Source organism: Eurypyga helias, unplaced genomic scaffold (genome assembly GCF_000690775.1).
Source record: "Eurypyga helias isolate BGI_N326 unplaced genomic scaffold, ASM69077v1 scaffold12280, whole genome shotgun sequence".
Classification (NCBI taxonomy): domain Eukaryota; kingdom Metazoa; phylum Chordata; class Aves; order Eurypygiformes; family Eurypygidae; genus Eurypyga; species Eurypyga helias.
In genome coordinates this window covers 127,203-145,444 of record NW_010227691.1, presented here as the reverse complement: position 1 = coordinate 145,444, position 18,242 = coordinate 127,203, and the positions used below count along the sequence as shown (strand labels likewise).

The 18,242-nt window shown below is 35.7% G+C and overlaps 1 protein-coding gene across 1 annotated transcript in view; it reads right to left on the bottom strand.

Annotated features, from left to right (window-relative positions):
- EPYC (epiphycan) overlaps positions 1-8,716 on the bottom strand; it is a 23,845-nt gene extending 15,129 nt beyond the window's left edge. The window contains exons 1-3 of the mRNA XM_010157190.1: positions 8,668-8,716; positions 6,601-6,603; positions 6,255-6,435 (exon numbers count right to left, since the gene is read on the bottom strand). Coding sequence (XP_010155492.1) covers positions 6,255-6,422 — 168 coding nt within the window. The 5' untranslated portion in view covers positions 6,423-6,435; positions 6,601-6,603; positions 8,668-8,716. The remainder of the gene's footprint in view (positions 1-6,254; positions 6,436-6,600; positions 6,604-8,667) is intronic.
- Positions 8,717-18,242: the final 9,526 nt, after the last annotated feature.

The window sequence follows — 18,242 nt, the reverse complement described above, 5'->3', positions numbered from 1 at the left end:
ATTCCTGCACCCAACTCAAAGAACCCATATGCTAAATTTGCACAGCTGTTTTACTCCATTTCAGTTCAGGTAAAACTAAACATGCTGTTTCTTCATTCTTCCAAGAAGCAAGAAATCTAAGGTATAAGTTGCTAGCTGAAGGAGGCTGACACCCCTTAGAAGACATCCTAACAGCCAAACAGGGGCCAGAGGCAAGTATGGGTGAGACCCTGAAATAAAGCCAGAGGCAAAACTCATGGTAGGAGATGGAAAATAAGCCAAAAGAAACATGATTATCTAGCCTAATATGAAAAGAACTGAGACCTGGGACCTTTTCAAAGGATTATTAGTGTCCCATACATTAGACCAGCACTAAACATGAACAAAGAGAAATGGCTCAGAGCAGACTTAGAATAGAACCACAACACTCCTGCCTCTGAGCTGTGTACCAAACCACGCTATGGATCCTGTTTTGATTTGCTCTAAAATGATTGTTATCTTAAATTATTTTTAAATGGCATATAAATGCACATATTATTTAGCTTAACAGTGTTCAGAAAAATATATAGCCAATTTAGAAATTTGGGGTAATTTTGGAAAATATCTGTATCCTTCTTAGATGCTCCATGTCAATAGGGATGATATGCATTAGTTCTTTCTGGAAGAAGACACAAAACTGGAGGTCTTGCTGCAAAAAAAAGTGTAAGTGACCAGGGAAATTAAGGCAGGAAGCATTTACTGTAAAAGCTCTATGTTATCTCATTGTGAGGTTTCAGCTGTCACCTCTCTCACAGGACTTTCAAATATTATGATACTCCTAACTCTTAAGCAATGAGCCCTAGCTGAATTAATTTAGGTGTTTTCAGACCAGATCAACTAATTGTGAATTTTACCCAGTGTGAGGCAAGAAGTAGGATGTAATTGCTTTGTTCAGCTAAAGTAGTGGTAATTAATGGCACACCCAGTGTTAGTTTTAAATATGCTTAATACTGTCTGAGCCAGTACATTTGGGTTTTATAACTTTCAGGTAGTTGAGCGGGTGAGACAAGCTCCTCCTGGATGACTCTACTTAGAAATTAGGGACCAACATACTATTTCAAATCCTTCCTTTACATCTTGTGAATATTTTTTTTTTTCTTTCCCTGCATGAGAAAATAGTTGAAACATCACGCAGGTATGTCATGACTACTTTTTATTCCACAGAAACTGTCACGTTTTGTGAAGACATCTGCACAAAAGCATATGAATTATTTATGAACAACCAAGTCAGTGTAAGAGTTGTAGTCAAAGCCATTCTGAAAAAGTAGAAAATTTCCTATTTGGGGATAAATCTCCAAATGGTAAATTTAATTCTCTTATCAACTATGTAGTATCTGACTTCTATATTACTTGTACAAATAGGTTTTTAAAAAGTGTATATGGCATGTTCTGAAAAGACATTGCATATCCACCGTGAAGTCTTATTTAATCATATTCCTGCCACAAAGAGAGAAACAACCTTTCTCAACTCTGCAGAAGGAGGAGTTCTTGCAGAAATAATATCCATCTTCATGTGTGTCATGTAACAGCAGACATACTTTGTGTGTGCGCACACATATATATATAATTTAATGTATGTGTATACTCAAGTTCTGCACTTTATGCAGGCACCTGAATATCATATTATAATTTTGATTCAAATTCAACAAGCTGTTGCGGGATCAAATATTGGGCTTTCACAGTGCCTTTTTCTGATTAGTTTGAGAATTGTACTTTCCAGCTCACCTCTTCTATGTACACAGGCCCAGACCAACCTGTATTCAGCTGCCTTGTTCTGCTGCTTATTTAGTGCTAGGATAGATCCTTGCTTCTCTGCCTCACTATTTTATCCATGAAAATGTAGTTTTGATACCCCTATATTTTCACTCCTCTTTTTTCTAACTTAGCTTTTCCTACCTGAAGGAAAATGGACTGGTTATGTTTAATGGTCCCTGTAATCAAAAGTTTGTGATAGGATTTTATTATACATTAGTAGCTGATATATGAAGGAACCTATCTCCACAATTTGTTTTTCTCACACACTATCCAAACAAAGTTTTAGTTTCAAAGAAGGAAAATCTCTGAGCCTTCTGAAGCTTACACAAGAATGCCTTTGACAGTCTGGCTTGACTGTGTCCATTTTAAAGAAGGAAGTCTGTCTTTGTATGTGTTTGCAGAGCAGTTAGGACAATGAACACTTGACTGGGCCTCTGGATCTATCATGATATAAATATTTATTGAAAATTATAATGAAACTTCCCATGAATAAAAGGGGTGATACAGCAGCTCATGTTTATACTGTTACAACTACCACTTCCAGGAGATAAATCCACTACCTTACGGTTACATTCATTTGCAGTCTCTTTCTCATTTACAACCTTGAAATTTCTTCCTTGGTAATACATTTCTTCTTTTACATTGCCTTTTTTTACCATTATCTGTGAAAGAGTTGATACCATTCTCTCTCAAGTCTCAGTTTATTTCTGAGTGATACATTATTTAAGTTTTTTTCGGTAACAATTCCCCTTTGGATGCAAATTTTCATCTAAGTCTTTAGCTAAAGTCTTCCATCTCACTAACCTGGGAACTTGGAAACCACTGATTTTATAGCCCAAATTTGACCTGCCTAATACATGACAATGCATAGCTTTGATCAAGGATTCAATACAGTTCTCACAAGTAATTCACAGTGACAAGTATTTTGCCCATGCAAAATCTTTGCATTATTAAATGTGTTCCATCTACATGTATTGAATACAATGAAAAGAAAGCAAGAATTGAAATGCCTCTGCTGATGTGAGCAGGCAATCTCTGCTGATCTTAGCTACATAGCCTCTGATTTCTATTGTTATTTTTGCAAACCATGAAGTTACTCTAAAATTTGTGAAAAAAATAGATTGGAAAGTGGAAAAATAGCTAAATAAAATGTGCCAGAAAAATTTTTGAATGCCAATGAAATATGTGTGTATATACACACATACACTTGATTTCTGGCATACATACTTCACAAGGAAAAATACTTTGAGTATAAGAAGTAGAAAAGAAGACATGAACTTGGACTCAGTCACTCTTGATTAACTTCAAAAGGCTAAAATTTTGATGCCAAGCCTGAGACAAGTGCCTATAGTCCATCTAAAGTTATTTGATGAAGATAGTCGTATTGGGTTTGGCTGGGATGGAATTAACTTTACCCATAGCAGCCCTCATAGTACTGTACTGTGTAGCTAAAACAGTGTTTTTTCAACACTGAGTAATGCTCCCACAATATCAAGGATGTCTCTCCAAACGCCCTCCCCACCCCAAGACTGCTAGGCTGGAAGTGGGCAGGAGGCTGGGAGAGGATATAGGACAACTGACCCAAACTGTTGAAATGGATATCCCATATCATAAGGCATCATGCTCAGAAATAAAAGCTAAGAGAAACGAGGGGGGGAGGGAGGTGCGTGGGCTGTGTGTGGAGAGGGAGATGAGCTTTGTTATCAAGGCTTTGGAAGCAACAACTACATGTGCTGAGGCCCTACTTCCCAGAAGGTGTTTGGACATCACCTGTTGAGAATTAGAGAATAAATCTTCTTTTCTTTGCTTTTCCTCTGCATGCAAACTTTGCTTTTCTTCATTAAACTACCTTTATGTCAACTCACAAGTTCTAAATCTTAATTTCTGCCCCTGTCCCTCTGAACAGGGGTACTGAAAAGGCAGCTTCATGGGCACCTGGAAGCCAGCCAAGGAAAACCCAAAACAACAGATATCCAAAGAGAATGATTCATACTTGTTTTGGAAGGTTATCTTAGGTTACGAAACCTAATTTTAGCCAGATAACATGAGTGAGAAGAATCCCTCCCTAATTACCTCTAGGACTTTCCTCATTTTGGCTGGTTACACATTGAATGAGTGATTACAATACTCAATGGATAACATCCTGGAAAGGACATACTGCCAGAAGCACTTTAGTTTAACACCTTAAGATGCAGCGGTAACAAATTTCCATTGAAATCAACAGGAACAACACCACAAACACATCTGAAGTCCTAGAACCAGTCTCCTGAACTTGCTGAAAATCAGTTGGATGTGCAGCCTTGGAAAAATTTCCATTTCTACAATGGGTCTAAAAACTTGTTAAACAGAGTGATTTATATTTGCTCATAAATGAATTTTAAAATTTTAAATTGATGACAGCAACAACAATAAATGCTATTTTTTTTTCTCCACTATTTCAGAAGGCTAAAGACATGCTTCAGGATTCTTTAAAATTCTGAAATACAGGCCTTAAGTCAGGCCCTATAGAGTTACTGCACACAGGCTAGTTCTAATGAAGGCCTGCTGTTTGTCTGGGTCTCTGTGGTATTGCTCATCTTTTAAGCTATGCATAATAAAAGCTGAACTGTGACCTTGCATAAAAACTGGGGTTTACACATAGAGCCACTAGTGTAGTTCATGCCTTTACGATAACAGGATTGTTGGGACAAAGTTGTAACCATGGTCAAGAAATCAATCTATTCTGTTTAAATCTTGAGTGACATCAGTAATATCCAGTGTCTAAAAGATAACTTGCAAGACTGACATGCATGTCAGTAAAAGCTGCCTGATTTCTACAGCACTGACTACTGGAGCTCTCCTGGGTTTAGGGGATTTGTGAATGCTTTGGTTTCTTTTGGGTGGTACATGGTAAGAGGAATGTAAGCAAAAAAACTTTTGGCTAAACATCCAGGGAAAAAAGACTCTCACAGGGAGGTCCATCCATATGCAAAGCAACATTCCTTCCAACTGCTATGATGGATAACCTTCACTTGATGAATTTTAAGAAGGCTGTCTGAAGAGCTCAGTAATAGGAGGCAATAGTGCACTGGAAAAGAAGTTTACAAGACAAAATAAAAAGACTTTTTGGACTCTGCCTATTCCATACTTCCCCAGAAAAAGCAATCTGTGATAGGACTTGCTGTATCTTTAAGAGCAAAGAAAGACAGGAACTGAGACTTATTAATCAGTACAAAACAGGGGGAGCACAAGTATCCAGTGAGTAAAGTGGAGGTGACTTTATCAGGGGAGAAAGCTCAAGCACATAGGTATGTAAAGAGCTTTGATTCTGCATGGCACAACAAAGCAGGCCAAAGACAAATTAATTTCTTTAGAGAAAAGTTCTTCTCAGTCCTTCTTAGATGAGAAAATTTATTTCCTCCAAACTGTTAGGTTCAGATCTCAGTGGAAATAGTGAGATGATTTTACTCTGTTCAGTTCTCCAGTTTTGGGATATATTTAATAAATTGTCTCTGTCTTTTGATTTGGAGACTGCTATCCAATTTTGATCTCACTTTGTTTTTTTTTTGAAATCATGAATCACTCAATGGACCATATTTTCATGAATTATGTCCTGTTATGTGGAGTACCAAAAATATTATGTGTAATAGCAAAACCCCCACATATTATTATTTAAATGTTATATTTTTCACTCAACTTCTATTACACTCAACCCTGAACCATACAGTGTATGTATATCATCCAGAGGTAAGCTGTACTCATATCTAAGCACCAGAGTGAGACTAAAATTAATGTAGCCTTTTAGTGATATAGAGAAATACAGGAATGTAGGAGGGGAAGGAGGCATTTAAATCAAGAAATGGAGTCAATTGCTTGTACAGGCAACATGTCTTAATATTGTACTGTAGCAGAATTTTAACGTGTTTTATTTGGTAGTCTTTCTTACTTTCTTGTTTTTCAATTAAATTGCTTTCCATTTTCTCTTTTACTTTCATATTCCCCCCTTCTTAACAGAAATAGAAACCTCTATCATTTATAGCCTAAAACATATATAGATATTGATATCTATATTCAATATCAATATATTGAACATATCTACTGCTATAAGAAATAACCTCAGGGAAGAGCATTTTACAACAGCGTTTAATGGGGAATGCTAGATGCTCTATCTAGATGCATCCAGACAAATAAATCACAAGGACAATCTCCAACAAAATTTGTGACAATGCAAGGAGACCTGAGGGAAGCATGGTAGCTTTCACCTGCTCTCAAAGATCACCACGAAAATAAAAATCAGGAAATATTTTGGCCATGGGTAGATTAAGGAAAATGTGAATGAACTATGCTTTGTTATTAGCACAGAAAACTGTTGATCAACCAAAGGCAAAAGCAACCACACGAGTAGTTTTTTCTGAAAGATGTTTTCATGGTCAACAAAAATCCATCAGTAGCCAGTGAATTTGTGCACTTTGGAAAGATAAAATAAATGAAGTTCTGATTACCTCTAATTGATCAGACTGCTCATTTTCATCATAGACAAATGGGTGAGGCAGCTCTCCAAGCGGTATGTCATAGAACTCAGAGTCATAAATTATGGTGTCAGTGATAGGTGCAGCTCCAATAGACTCAAAGATAAAAAATCCCAGAAAAATATTTACAAAGGTCTGCATTGTGTTTTCTTTTCTGAAAAAGAAAGAGAAAAGTGGATAAAATGTAGGTAATCTGGTCTTTGCAAGGAATCTATGAAAATTTAACCTCACAAATACAGTACTTATATGTGTACAACAATATTTCTCATGGATAACATATTTATCCATGATGGTTTATTCTAGTTTGCTTCATGAAAACTCCCTGGATCTGAGAATTTCTGCAGGCTGCTTTGGTCATACTATCATTTAGATAATTAAGGAAAGACGACCTACTGAGTTTTATCAGTAAAAAAATAAATTGGCCTCAATACGAAAATACCTGAAAAGGCAAAAGGAAGATATATACTCATCTTTTCCACCTTTCATCTAACTTCACCTATTTCCACTGCACCATTAGGAAAGAACTTTCGAGAAACTAGCCAAAAGCTCGTTGTCTATCACAACTAATATTGTGTCTGTCACAAAGAATAATCTTTTGAAATGTATCACAATGTAGTTTTGCTTTCTCCTCCACCATTAAAAAGAAAAACAAATTAGAGAACTTTAAGACCTCTTCTTTGGTGTCCTTGGATGAGCATAAAAAGCCCATTTTTGACCCAGTAGATGTTTTGCCAGAATATAATTTTAATTGGTTGAATGGTGTGGCATAGTTGGACCCTCACTTCTTCAAAGGTCTGGAGAGCAAAATAAAAAGTAGTCTAAGTCCTACATAGCCCTGCAAGTAACAGTATTCTGCATTCCTTCATTATTCAATCAATACCGGTTTTAAAGTAGTTAGAAATGATAGCATAGTAGAGTCACCTGTTCTCCTTGGAGAAGAGAATTTTAAAATCTAATTATTGTCCATTAAGTTCAATATTTTAGTGAAATAGTAAAAAGAATCATTTTAGGAGTGAATATTAGTGTTTATGCATTCTCTGTTCCTCGTAAGTGATATATTCACAATTATCATATAAGATACCTGACACAAGGCTCTATTCAGCATTCTTTACCTACACCTTGATTTAGATACATCTTCCACTAATTTCAGCAAAAGCACAGATGGTGATAATGAGCAGTGCATAAGTGCATAAATTGCACACCTGATGTGATGCCATAATACACACACTTAAATATTTCATTTTTAAACTATAGTTACTTAAAATACATTAAGTATAAGAAATGCATGAGATTTCTGGAAATGTGTCTGCTGAGCAACAAGCTGAATTTTAGCTTCATGAAAAGAGGTCTTTATGAAGCTGGTTTAGCCATGAGGATATGAAATTCCTCTGGGGATGGTCAGCAACACAAGGTGTTCATTTTTCCCTCATTTGCTTTACTCAAAAAAACTTTTCAGCTGCTGCTGGGAGAACCTGGAGTCATTTGGGCTTGTCTTTGAGAAGACTTAGTTGAATTGCACCTTTCAGTATTAGCTTCCAATATTACTAAAGATATTCTGATTCGTTACATAAAATAAAATAAAATAATAAAATAAAGTAATGCAATGAACCTCTGAAATAAACTGAAGTATAATGGAGGGCTTGGGTTTTTTGTGCCTTGATATTTTCTGCTGCCTATTTTTCACAGGACTGCTTTTGGTCTTGTTTTATTTTTTTTTCTTTTTTTTGGGGGGTGGGTGTGTGTTGGTGTTTGGTGTTTTGTTTTTTGGTTTTTTTTTTTTTTTTTTATGTCATTTATCCCAAATCATTCAGCTGTAAATGATGTTATCTATTAACCCAAAATGTAATACTAATGTATCTAATGTAATTTTTCCTCTGAATAAATAATTCCTAAATAAAAAATTAGTCATTATTCAAAATAAATTTCATTTCACATTGCCTAGAAATAAAAGGTTTTTATAGGCTGTAGGGTTGATAAGTATTTCATTCTGTATATATATATATAAACCCCCAGAAAATATAATAATTTCTGTGAGAAATATTATAATAATAATTTCTGTGAGAAAAAAAAAAAAAGGCTAGGACTGTAGTATCTGCACTGGCTTGCAGAATTTGCCTGTTTCTGTACTTCCTTATGTGTAATATATTGGAACACACTGTAATGATATTGGCATCTGCAGTAGCTGTAAGATCAAATATTTTGATGAAGATTATGTACTCCTCTCACAGGAAGGAACTAAGACATATCCAGGGAAAAATAAACAGTGTCCTCAATCTGCAGCCTTTGAATCAGTATTATGCATGATAAAATAAAACAAATGGTATAAAAATATTTTCAACATTAAAGATACAATTAACTGTTCTAAGAGAGAAGTATCAAAACTTACCTTTAGCTTCCAGGCTCTCAAATGGGATGGAGTCACTCAGAACACAGCACCAGTGGTATTAGACCCCGACCAATGGCAGTGGCATTCTGGGGCTGTGGGAGGTGGTACAGCTTCTATCCTCAACAGGAGACCTCAGCTCAGGAGTTTCTCAGACTTCAAACACCTTTATATTTGATTCTGCTGAATTGAATTTTAGTAAGGTCAAACAAAAGTTTATTGTAAGCCAATAGCATTTATGTCACATCACAGCTTTTTATCCTTTACTCTCAAAATTCTTACTGCTCCTACCCATATAGCAATAACACTCTCAGTTGGATTCTGGAAACAATCTTTAATTAATAATATATAATTACTTATTTTTCAACATCCAAAATCAAGGCTTAATCAAAAATACACCTGAATATTTTATCCCATATGTAACATTTCTGTTTTGGGGATCATTGTATGTGATAATGCTTAACGAATTTCCATCTGCTGTGGGTATTATCTGTTACGTATGTACAAGTACATTTTTTTTCCTTTTTTGTAAGTTCTTATGTGGCAATACTCACAAAATCTACTCTTTCCAGAATGTTTTCCTTCAGAAAGGGAAATACCACTTCCTTAATAGATATGAACTGCTATAAAATGCCACAAATTATAGATATACACTGTATATCATGTGCTTTATTACACCAGAAATGGGTTTTATAATGTTACAAGAAGTCAAGCCCTTCCTTTTCCTTATTGATGGTATTTTCTTTATTGTTACTTCTTACTTAATTTTGTGCTTACTTTTATATTAATGGTACTTTGTACATCACACAACCATTCCTCAATGACAAGCACTGCCAATGCCTATGTATGGTCCTCCCTGGCAATAAAAAAAATAGCTATATCTTCTGGAACAAAATGCATCATTTCGTCTTCTTACTGCTACTGGTCATTTTTATGCTGCTTCATGGGCTGAAGTTATTAACATTATTTCAATTTTAAGTATTTTATTGGCTGCTGTGCTTGGTCATTTCAGATTTGCTCTTCTAAATCCTCACTCCCAATATGTCTTCTTCATTTACAAAACATACTGTCTTTAGACAGGGCCAGTGTTTATTGATTTCACTTTTACAGAAGACCCCAATCTTTACTGAAAGAAAATTCTTATCTACAACAAATTCTTTATATCTATATTAATGTTTTTATTTAATTCCTACAAAACTAAGTTGATTTAGACATACTGTGAACTAGGCCCTGAAACTTCTGTTGCTTTCATCTGTACGTTTGTTTTTAGTTTTTTATTCAGACCAATGAACTTCAACGTTCAGACTCTGAATCCTAACTTAGTCTTGATTTTAGTGGCTTACTGTATTCTTCACCCACTACAATATGCTTTGCTGGTCTTGTTTTCTAGAGACACTAAGCAAGTAAAATTAACTGAAGATAAATGTTAACTTACACACATTAGTATTGTTTCTATTTTTTGTTAGAGCTATGGAAACTTATCTGAAAAAGAGATATTTTTATATAAAGGATTTTACAAGTTTATGAGCATGGTGTTTCATGACACACAAACCTTCCCAACAATGGTCAAACAAAGACAATGGTTTTGTTTGTCTCAATTTAGGCTTTAAAGAACCAGAACTTGGAGATTGAGTGGTGTATATGTAGATGACAAGTCCTGGTGCTGGGATTAATGTTTGGCATTTTGTTCAAGCTTGGATGCTAGAAGTCCTGATTCTAGCAACCCTAGATTAGCTAGAAACCTGAGAGACCCAACATTTAAGCAGTCCAAGAATATCATGCCATTAAAAGCAAGGAAAAGAAACACTACTTACAGCCTTTGTGGTGTTATCCTGTTATCACAGAAGATAATGAAATTCCTGAGTCTGACTAAAGGACATTTTGGAGTGAGCTTTTCATGTCCTCTAATTAGTCCCTTCACTGACATTTGGGTTTTTTCCAGACCTTCTGGCCTTGTGTAGTTTAAGTTACTGCCTTGCAAACTTCCCCAGTTGTCTCTAAATCTTGCTGTCTGACTTACTAACTTAGGCTTGATTAAAAGCTCACTAAAGTTAATGTAGAGTTCCATTGCATTCAGTGGTTTTTGGAGCTTGACTTTAGCTGGAAGCATATCCAGCTGTGGTCATTGCCTAACACATTCCTAGCTAAAATGTATTTCCATTGTATAATTGCTGGCACTGCTAAATGAATTAATTTATTCCCTTGTTTCTTGAGAGGCCTTTGTTTCCATTTCAGTTCTCCAAGTTCTTGGAGGTGCAATGACTCCTAACTGTGTTCTTGAACTCAGTGCCAAAGCCTCGGGGTTGTCCTATTCTTGTTTTTCTAAAATGTTGATTATAAAGCACAGAGCCTTTGATTCAGACTGTCAGCATTCACTTGCTATAAATATAATTTTTTTTGCTTTGTTTTCTTTTGGACCTCACATATTCATCTCCAGGTACTTGTGATAAGAAAGAATGTGTGAGAAAAATACTGGTTTTGACATAAAATGAAAAATCCTGTCTGACCCTTAGAAGGCGTTTCAGTATGGTACCAAGTTTCCCTCTCAGCACCTTCCTGGTCTGCCAGCCTGAACAGAAGTACAGGCCTTTAGCCTGCTTCTTCAACTCTGGAAAGTTCTAGTGCTGATTTTCAACAAGGAGAGCAAGGTGATACCCAGCTTTGGAAGGAGTGACAGGGGGCTCCCAGAATGAGTTATTCATCTGGTTGTTTCTACTTGGCACCTGGCTAAAAGATGTTCCTGGTCTGAAACTATAGAGAAGGAACAACAAATGAAGATGTTGATGTATTTTCATCTAAAACAATTGTAACAAAATAAAAGATCACCTTCTTCTTGTCCAGGGGCCAGTCTACATAAGAGAGAGGAAACACATGAGTGTTCCAGTACTGGTGACAGTAAGTTCAATTTCTTGGGCTACACAGTCTCTTAAAAAGATGCATTGGGTTTCCTCCAACTCTTTTGCACATTCTTTGTCCAGAAGTGCATCTGCTATGTCAGCAAAATGGGATCACTTGCATTATGACATGGAGACAATTGTATTTTGGTCATATATGGGAGGTCTGTAAGTATTCATTTTTTAAGATATGTGATGTCTCCCAGCCAAAATGCAGGTAACGTTAGCATGTTAATGTCAGCATTGGCTTAGTATTAATGTTAGTGTGAGGAAGTGAATGTGGGTTACTTACAAAAGAAGGCGGCCAAAAATAGTCAGGTTGAATTGGTATAAAGCACTGGGCTTAAGCCAAAGACTATAGGATAGGCTCAGCAAGCAACAGCAAGAGCCATTCATTCCCAATAAAGTTGTTATGAGAATGTCACCTTAGTGGGTATAGAAGACATTGGTCTTAAATTTCAAATTTGATACTTTCGGCAGATTCCTTATATATTTAAACCTATGCAAGGATTATTTCTGGAAAAAGCAAGTTTTTGTTTCCTGTGTAATATGTAGTTTATTTTTCATATGCTAGGAGAGAATTCATAGTTGAAGTAATACAATGTCATACATTGTATCACTTTGGTTACTGATTTACATATGCTTTGAGTTTTTTGAAATTTTTACTCCTTTTCAAATTACTATTAATTGTTATCTACTTAGGTCAGGTTTCAGATTATTTGGTGGCACACATGTAGCCTTTATTAATAAAATGCCCACAATAAATGCTTGTTTGCTTTTACTTTACTGTACAGGAGAGAACTCAAAGTAGAGGTAACTCTTTCTAGAGACATTCTAAACTATTTGTAAAAATGCCTATTATTGTGAAATTTAAAAAACTTTATAATTTAAAATATGTTTTTTCAACCAATATATTCTAACCTGCATATATGTGCCTCAACCAATTGGATGATTGTCTTATCCAATTGGATGATTTTTCTAAATAAAAGTAGTATTTAGCATTCAAAGCTATGTCCACTGAATGTTCATTAAGAAATTTACTGATTAGTAAATATCTTTCCATTTTTGCACTGAGATCCATCTTCTTTGACATCCCACTTCCCTCTCCACCTTGATGCTAGAATCCTCCAGCATGTTCATAAATGTTATATACTGCACCAGAGTCTGCTTCATGTCCAAACAAATGTTGTTCTCAGCTTGTTCTTGGTGTGTGAAATTATTTACTGATCATTATTTACTTATTTTCCAATTTTAAATATGGGGTCAGAATTATATTGAACAAAGAGAAACCATGACATGAAATCCTGGAATCATTGAAGTTAGCTGCAGTCAATTTCAAGGCTCAATTTCAGGCACGTGTTTTGGAATGTTTCATTCTGAGATGCTGAACACCCCAACTCTTCTTTCTGTTTGTTTATTTGTTCTAAAGGAGGGAGAGGTAGAATACTGCTTTCATTCATCCCTTGCCTGTCTCAGTATCACTTGCATTTCATGAATTGCTGGATTGTGGAACCTCGTTCACCCTAGGGCCCTGAGAAAAGGAGTGCATCATATGAACCTCGCTGGGACTAGGGAACAAAGGCCGGAGAACAGAAAAACAAATGTCTCAGAGAGAAGGAGAAAGGAAGGAAATGATGTGTCTGCAGAAGGGATTAGTATTTCCATTTTGCTCATCAAAGTTAAACAAAGTACAAAAGAAGGATTAAGACTGCTCCAACTGTTCCATCCCTTGTGCAAATCACGATAAACAGGAGGAAAAGGACAGTTAAACAGAAACTGTGAGATAGCTGCAAATGTTTTTTCTAGTAAAGTCTTGTTTAAGTTTAATTATTTACACATAGACAGTAAATGCAAGGAAGGAAAAAAAGCTTTTTAATGAGTCACAGAAATAACTAAAACCCCTTACATACAGATCAAGTGCTTTATTTCTCACTTCAGTTTGCCTAATTTTTGGTTCTCAATTTCAATTCAGAAACCCTTAGAAGCTGTTATTCTTTTCCTTTAAAGTTACTTTTACTGTCACCTCTTACTTCTATGGTTGATGTAGGCATGTTAAACTGTCACATCTTGTAGTATAAGGCTTTTTCCCTGTCATCCAAAATTTAATTCTTGCTTTTTTGTACTGTCCGTCCAGCTGATCTTTTTTTTTTTTTTTTTTTTAAATCTTCCAGGAAAAGAACCCCATGCCTATTTACAATGTGTGAGATGTATACTGGATCTGGTCAATATAGATTACTAACAGTGACTTCTCAGAATATTTTCGCGCATTCTGGTCTACCAGACTATGATGGTTTTTTAAATGAGCAGCCAGAATATTGTTTTCTTGCATATGTGAAAACTGTATCTATTTAGAATCTGATTTATCATTTCATTCAGTATACCTGTAATTTCTCAGTTGTTAAGAATAAAGCATTAGCTTTAACAAGGACCATATACATTTACAGTAAAATCAAACAAAAAATACGTAGTTACAATTACAGGAATGAATGGCTCCCACTTTTCTTTTGGAAAGGATGATTTAGAACCTGCAATATCTACTTCTGAAATTATTAAACTTTGTTGCAGACTATGAGCATGATCCAAAAGCTATTACACTTAATCATCTTTAGCCAGGCTTGCTGGCATGACTGTCCTGTAAAATTCAAAGATCATCCTTAAATATATTTCCAATTTTACCTCTCTTAACATTTGTTTGTATAACCAGCCCATAAGTTAAATCCATTACAGCATGCTGTTCACTCTTTCTGCATGTTATGAATTTTCAATCAGATAAAAAAACTGTCAGATTATTACTATATATTATATATGAATAAACCATATGGTTATCTTAGAAAATCAGAGAACTCTGATTATTCAAACTCTGCTAGAACTGAAATATGTCTGAAACAACCTTTATAATAAATTCTATTCCTTGCACCACTTCTTTTTATTTGATTCAAAAGTCTTAAGAGAACATATTTTTCTCAGGTTATTTAGTAATTTCAGTTTGGACACAACTGGCAGGTAATACTGAAATATAATCTAAATTGAGGTCGGTGCTTAAGATAACATTTTTACTTCTTCCACGTAAATGTGCAGAGGAGATATGGGCAGATGTATTTTCTGAAGATTGGATGAAGAAATCATAGTGGGTCAGGTTTTTTCTACCTTGTTACTAATCCTTTCATAGTTTTGAAATTGATTGGGTGAAACCAAATGAGCATTCTGTGTTTCACTGGTCTGTCAGTTATGTGTAGGCACAGAGGTATATGCACGTTATACTGCAGCTTGTGAATGAAGGCAGTCTCAGGAATTCCCACTGAGGCCAAAGGCGGGAGTCAGAGCTCACATACTTGGGTTATATTCCACTCACATTAGACAAACTGTCATTCTTCTAAAACCAAATTTACAGTTTGCTGTTTAAGAGGTATAATTTACATCAGTTTTAAGAAGGGGTTGGGAAAGGAATCTCTGTTCTTTCTTTAATCATAGCTGAACATGAGATAGCACTGCTGAGTGTGCAAGCATGTGGTGTGGCAGAATGGTTTTTATTAACATCCAGAGCTATTGTCTGCTGTTCCAGCCCAGCTTGTGGACTGGTTGGTGTTAGACCCTTTCAGGAAAATGCAGTTACTGGCCCCAGAGATGGAAAAATTCAGAGTATTTTTGCTTAGCTAAACAAGTACAGTTCAGAGCTGGGTTATCACATCTATCACTAAAAGATGTATGATGTTTTGCTTGGGATGAAAAAATAAACCAGAAACAAGGTTCTACAAGAGAAAGATCTGGAATTCACTGGAGCACAGGCTTTGTATTATATATCATATTCTGACATACCCATTTATTCAAAAGAAATTGTGCAGACTATTATACTACACTTAAAGTAGTATAATAATATAATACATAATGAGCATCATAATGTCCTCAATATCCTGAGTAAATTTGAAGCCAAGGAAAAGAATTAAAGTTGGCTTTCTCATTAGTGTAAATTTTACCTAGTTTCCTATGTTGTTTAATATGAAATGGTATGTGTGTTGTTAGGTTTCATTTTGTACTGTAAATATTGCAGTGTTTTATACCCTCTACAAATGGTTCTAAAATGTTTAAAAAATGCTTGTAAAGAGGATAGCATGATTGTATTTGAATGCCTTCATGTAACATAAAAATGATGTCTGCATTCACTGAATTTGTTACGAAATTAATGAATATCAATTACTTGTAGTATCTTAAATTTAATGTTAGCACAACTCACTAGCAAGTAATTCTCACCTACAGTGTTCCAAAGAAGTCATAATTACTCCAGCATGCAGAACATAATCTGGAAATTAGTGTAGTGTATAAACCGGTCATTATCATACTTTGCACAGGCATCAGAGTATCACACATGAAGCTGGCATTCATCTTACCCTATCAGTTGCATTCTTCGATGGCATTTATGCATTGTCTCCTTTTGATAGTTTCTTCTAGCAGTAGCCAAGTTAGTGGCTCTGAGGGCATTGATCTCAAGGGGAGCTCTACTGACATTAATCTACACTGCTTTGGTCTGATGTTTGGGAAATATACTCATTCTCTTAATCTCTCATGGAATCAAGGGTTGACTATATGAGTGTCTAACTCTGGAACAAGAAAACTGGAAAAATGCTTATTATAAAGCTGGGATACAAACAGTAAACCAGCTCCCTTTTTCTCACACAACTATCCTTACAGACATGTATTCAAACAAAAAAAAGAAAGGATTTTCATCTTAAATTTTATTTATTTATTTTTAAATTATTGTTATGACATTCCAAAAACTAGGATTAAAATGTATATGGTGTTGGAATACATTTCATAGGTTTTTACAAAATATTAACATTTTAACCCTACTTGTAGAGTTTTTAAAATAAGCTGACCTGCAAGGCAGATTCTTTTTCTAATTAATTTAATTGAAGTATGTACATTGTAAAATAGAGCTGCAGGTGATAGTTGAAAGTTATTGTTATAAAGCAGAACTGTTGCTCTACCCAGACCTGAGTAAATTTCAACAGGATTGCTACTGCCAGTTCAACTTTCTACAAACTGTTTTCTTCCCATGACTCTAATAACACAGAAATTATTTTTTGAAATTACATGTTTTCATAAAGTAAGTTCTTGGGGCTTTTTTTTTAGCAAAGTTCTTTTTTTCATAGCAGTACCAATTCTATGGGAAGTTTTATTTGCTGTTAACTAGTGCTTTCTGGCTTTGAAATAGTATATTTTTTAAAAAGGTCATGCTCCAGGCTTGCTCTGCAGTGGCAGGATTAGCACCAGGAGTCATAGACAAGCTGTAGAGGAGGGTAGTAACTTCCACACTATGGGATGACTAGTGGCACCAGGGAGTGCCGAGAGCGGGAAGAGAGAAGGTATGCCAGCTTTGGTAACTCTCCTTACTGCTCCTTCTAGCAAAAAATGACATTCCCAAGCTAGTTAATGTGACAGAGGAGACTGTCCTGCTTCACAGATTCATGCAGGTGGCTTGGGTGATACAATGGCCATAACCACACCAGCACTAGGTCATCTGATGGGAGACCAACCATTCTAAAACCAAAGATCTATTTCCCATTAGAGCTTCTGAGAGAGTACGGGTCCTGCTAGCTGATCCAGCCCTGACTACTGCACAGCACAGCATTCCAGGCTCTCTCCAGCTTTTGGATGCCTGGTTCCAGCTGACAGCAGCCAGCCAGTTTCAACTGGCACAGCTGAGAGGTACAGGAGGAACCATGGTGCTCGGTAGAGAGTGGGAGGGAGATGCTGTGGTCGGGAACGCAGGGCAGAAGTGCCTGAGCCAGAAGCACAGAGTGAGACAGACATAGCTGGCCTGCGCCATGGCTAACCACAGCCTGACTCCAGGACCTCTGGAACTGTAAATAAGAGACACACCACCCTTCAGCCAACATTTCTGTTTATTTGTTTTGAATGTCTGCTTTAAATTGTTTTATTTCTGAGTAGACTTGGGAACATATCTTTTCAGACACTAAAGCACAAAGAATGTGAGAATCTAGATTTTTCTCATAGGTTTTAAGGGAAAATATTCATTTTCTTTAGCTGTTAGAATTACCATGGGGATTTCTAAATTATCTATAAAATAATGCGGCTGTAAACAAGAATGAGATGTAATGTTAGCTAGACCTATATTTCTATCAATTAAATATTAGGAAAACATCTTAAAAAAAAAAAATAAATCTTACCTTGAAGAAAATAGCCCAGATAGTTCAGCAAAAGTGCTAATTTCTATTAGCATAAAGGAAACTATCATTGGTTGAAGAGTGACATATGAAAAAAATCATATATTTAAATGCAAATATCAAAGAAAAATACCTAAATTAATATTTTGGGATTGTTTTCAGTTGAACTGAAATATTAATGCTTTGTTTTTATGTTTCCATTTGAAATATATGAGGTGTATTCCAAAAGTATTTTGTAATTTATACACACACAGGCACACACAGGCAGATCCTGGTAGCTTCACAAAACCTCAAGACATTATAATCAAATGGCCTTAAAACTTCTGATTTGCAGGATTGACTTTTTGGGGATTTTGCTTGTTTGCTTTACTGCCTACACAACATGTCATTGACTCTCACTGCTTAAAATGAAACTTCAATCAGCATTTACTCAGTTCACCATCTGCAACAAGTTACCATGTGTTCTCCATGCCATTTGATTTGTCATCTCTGTGTTGCCTTT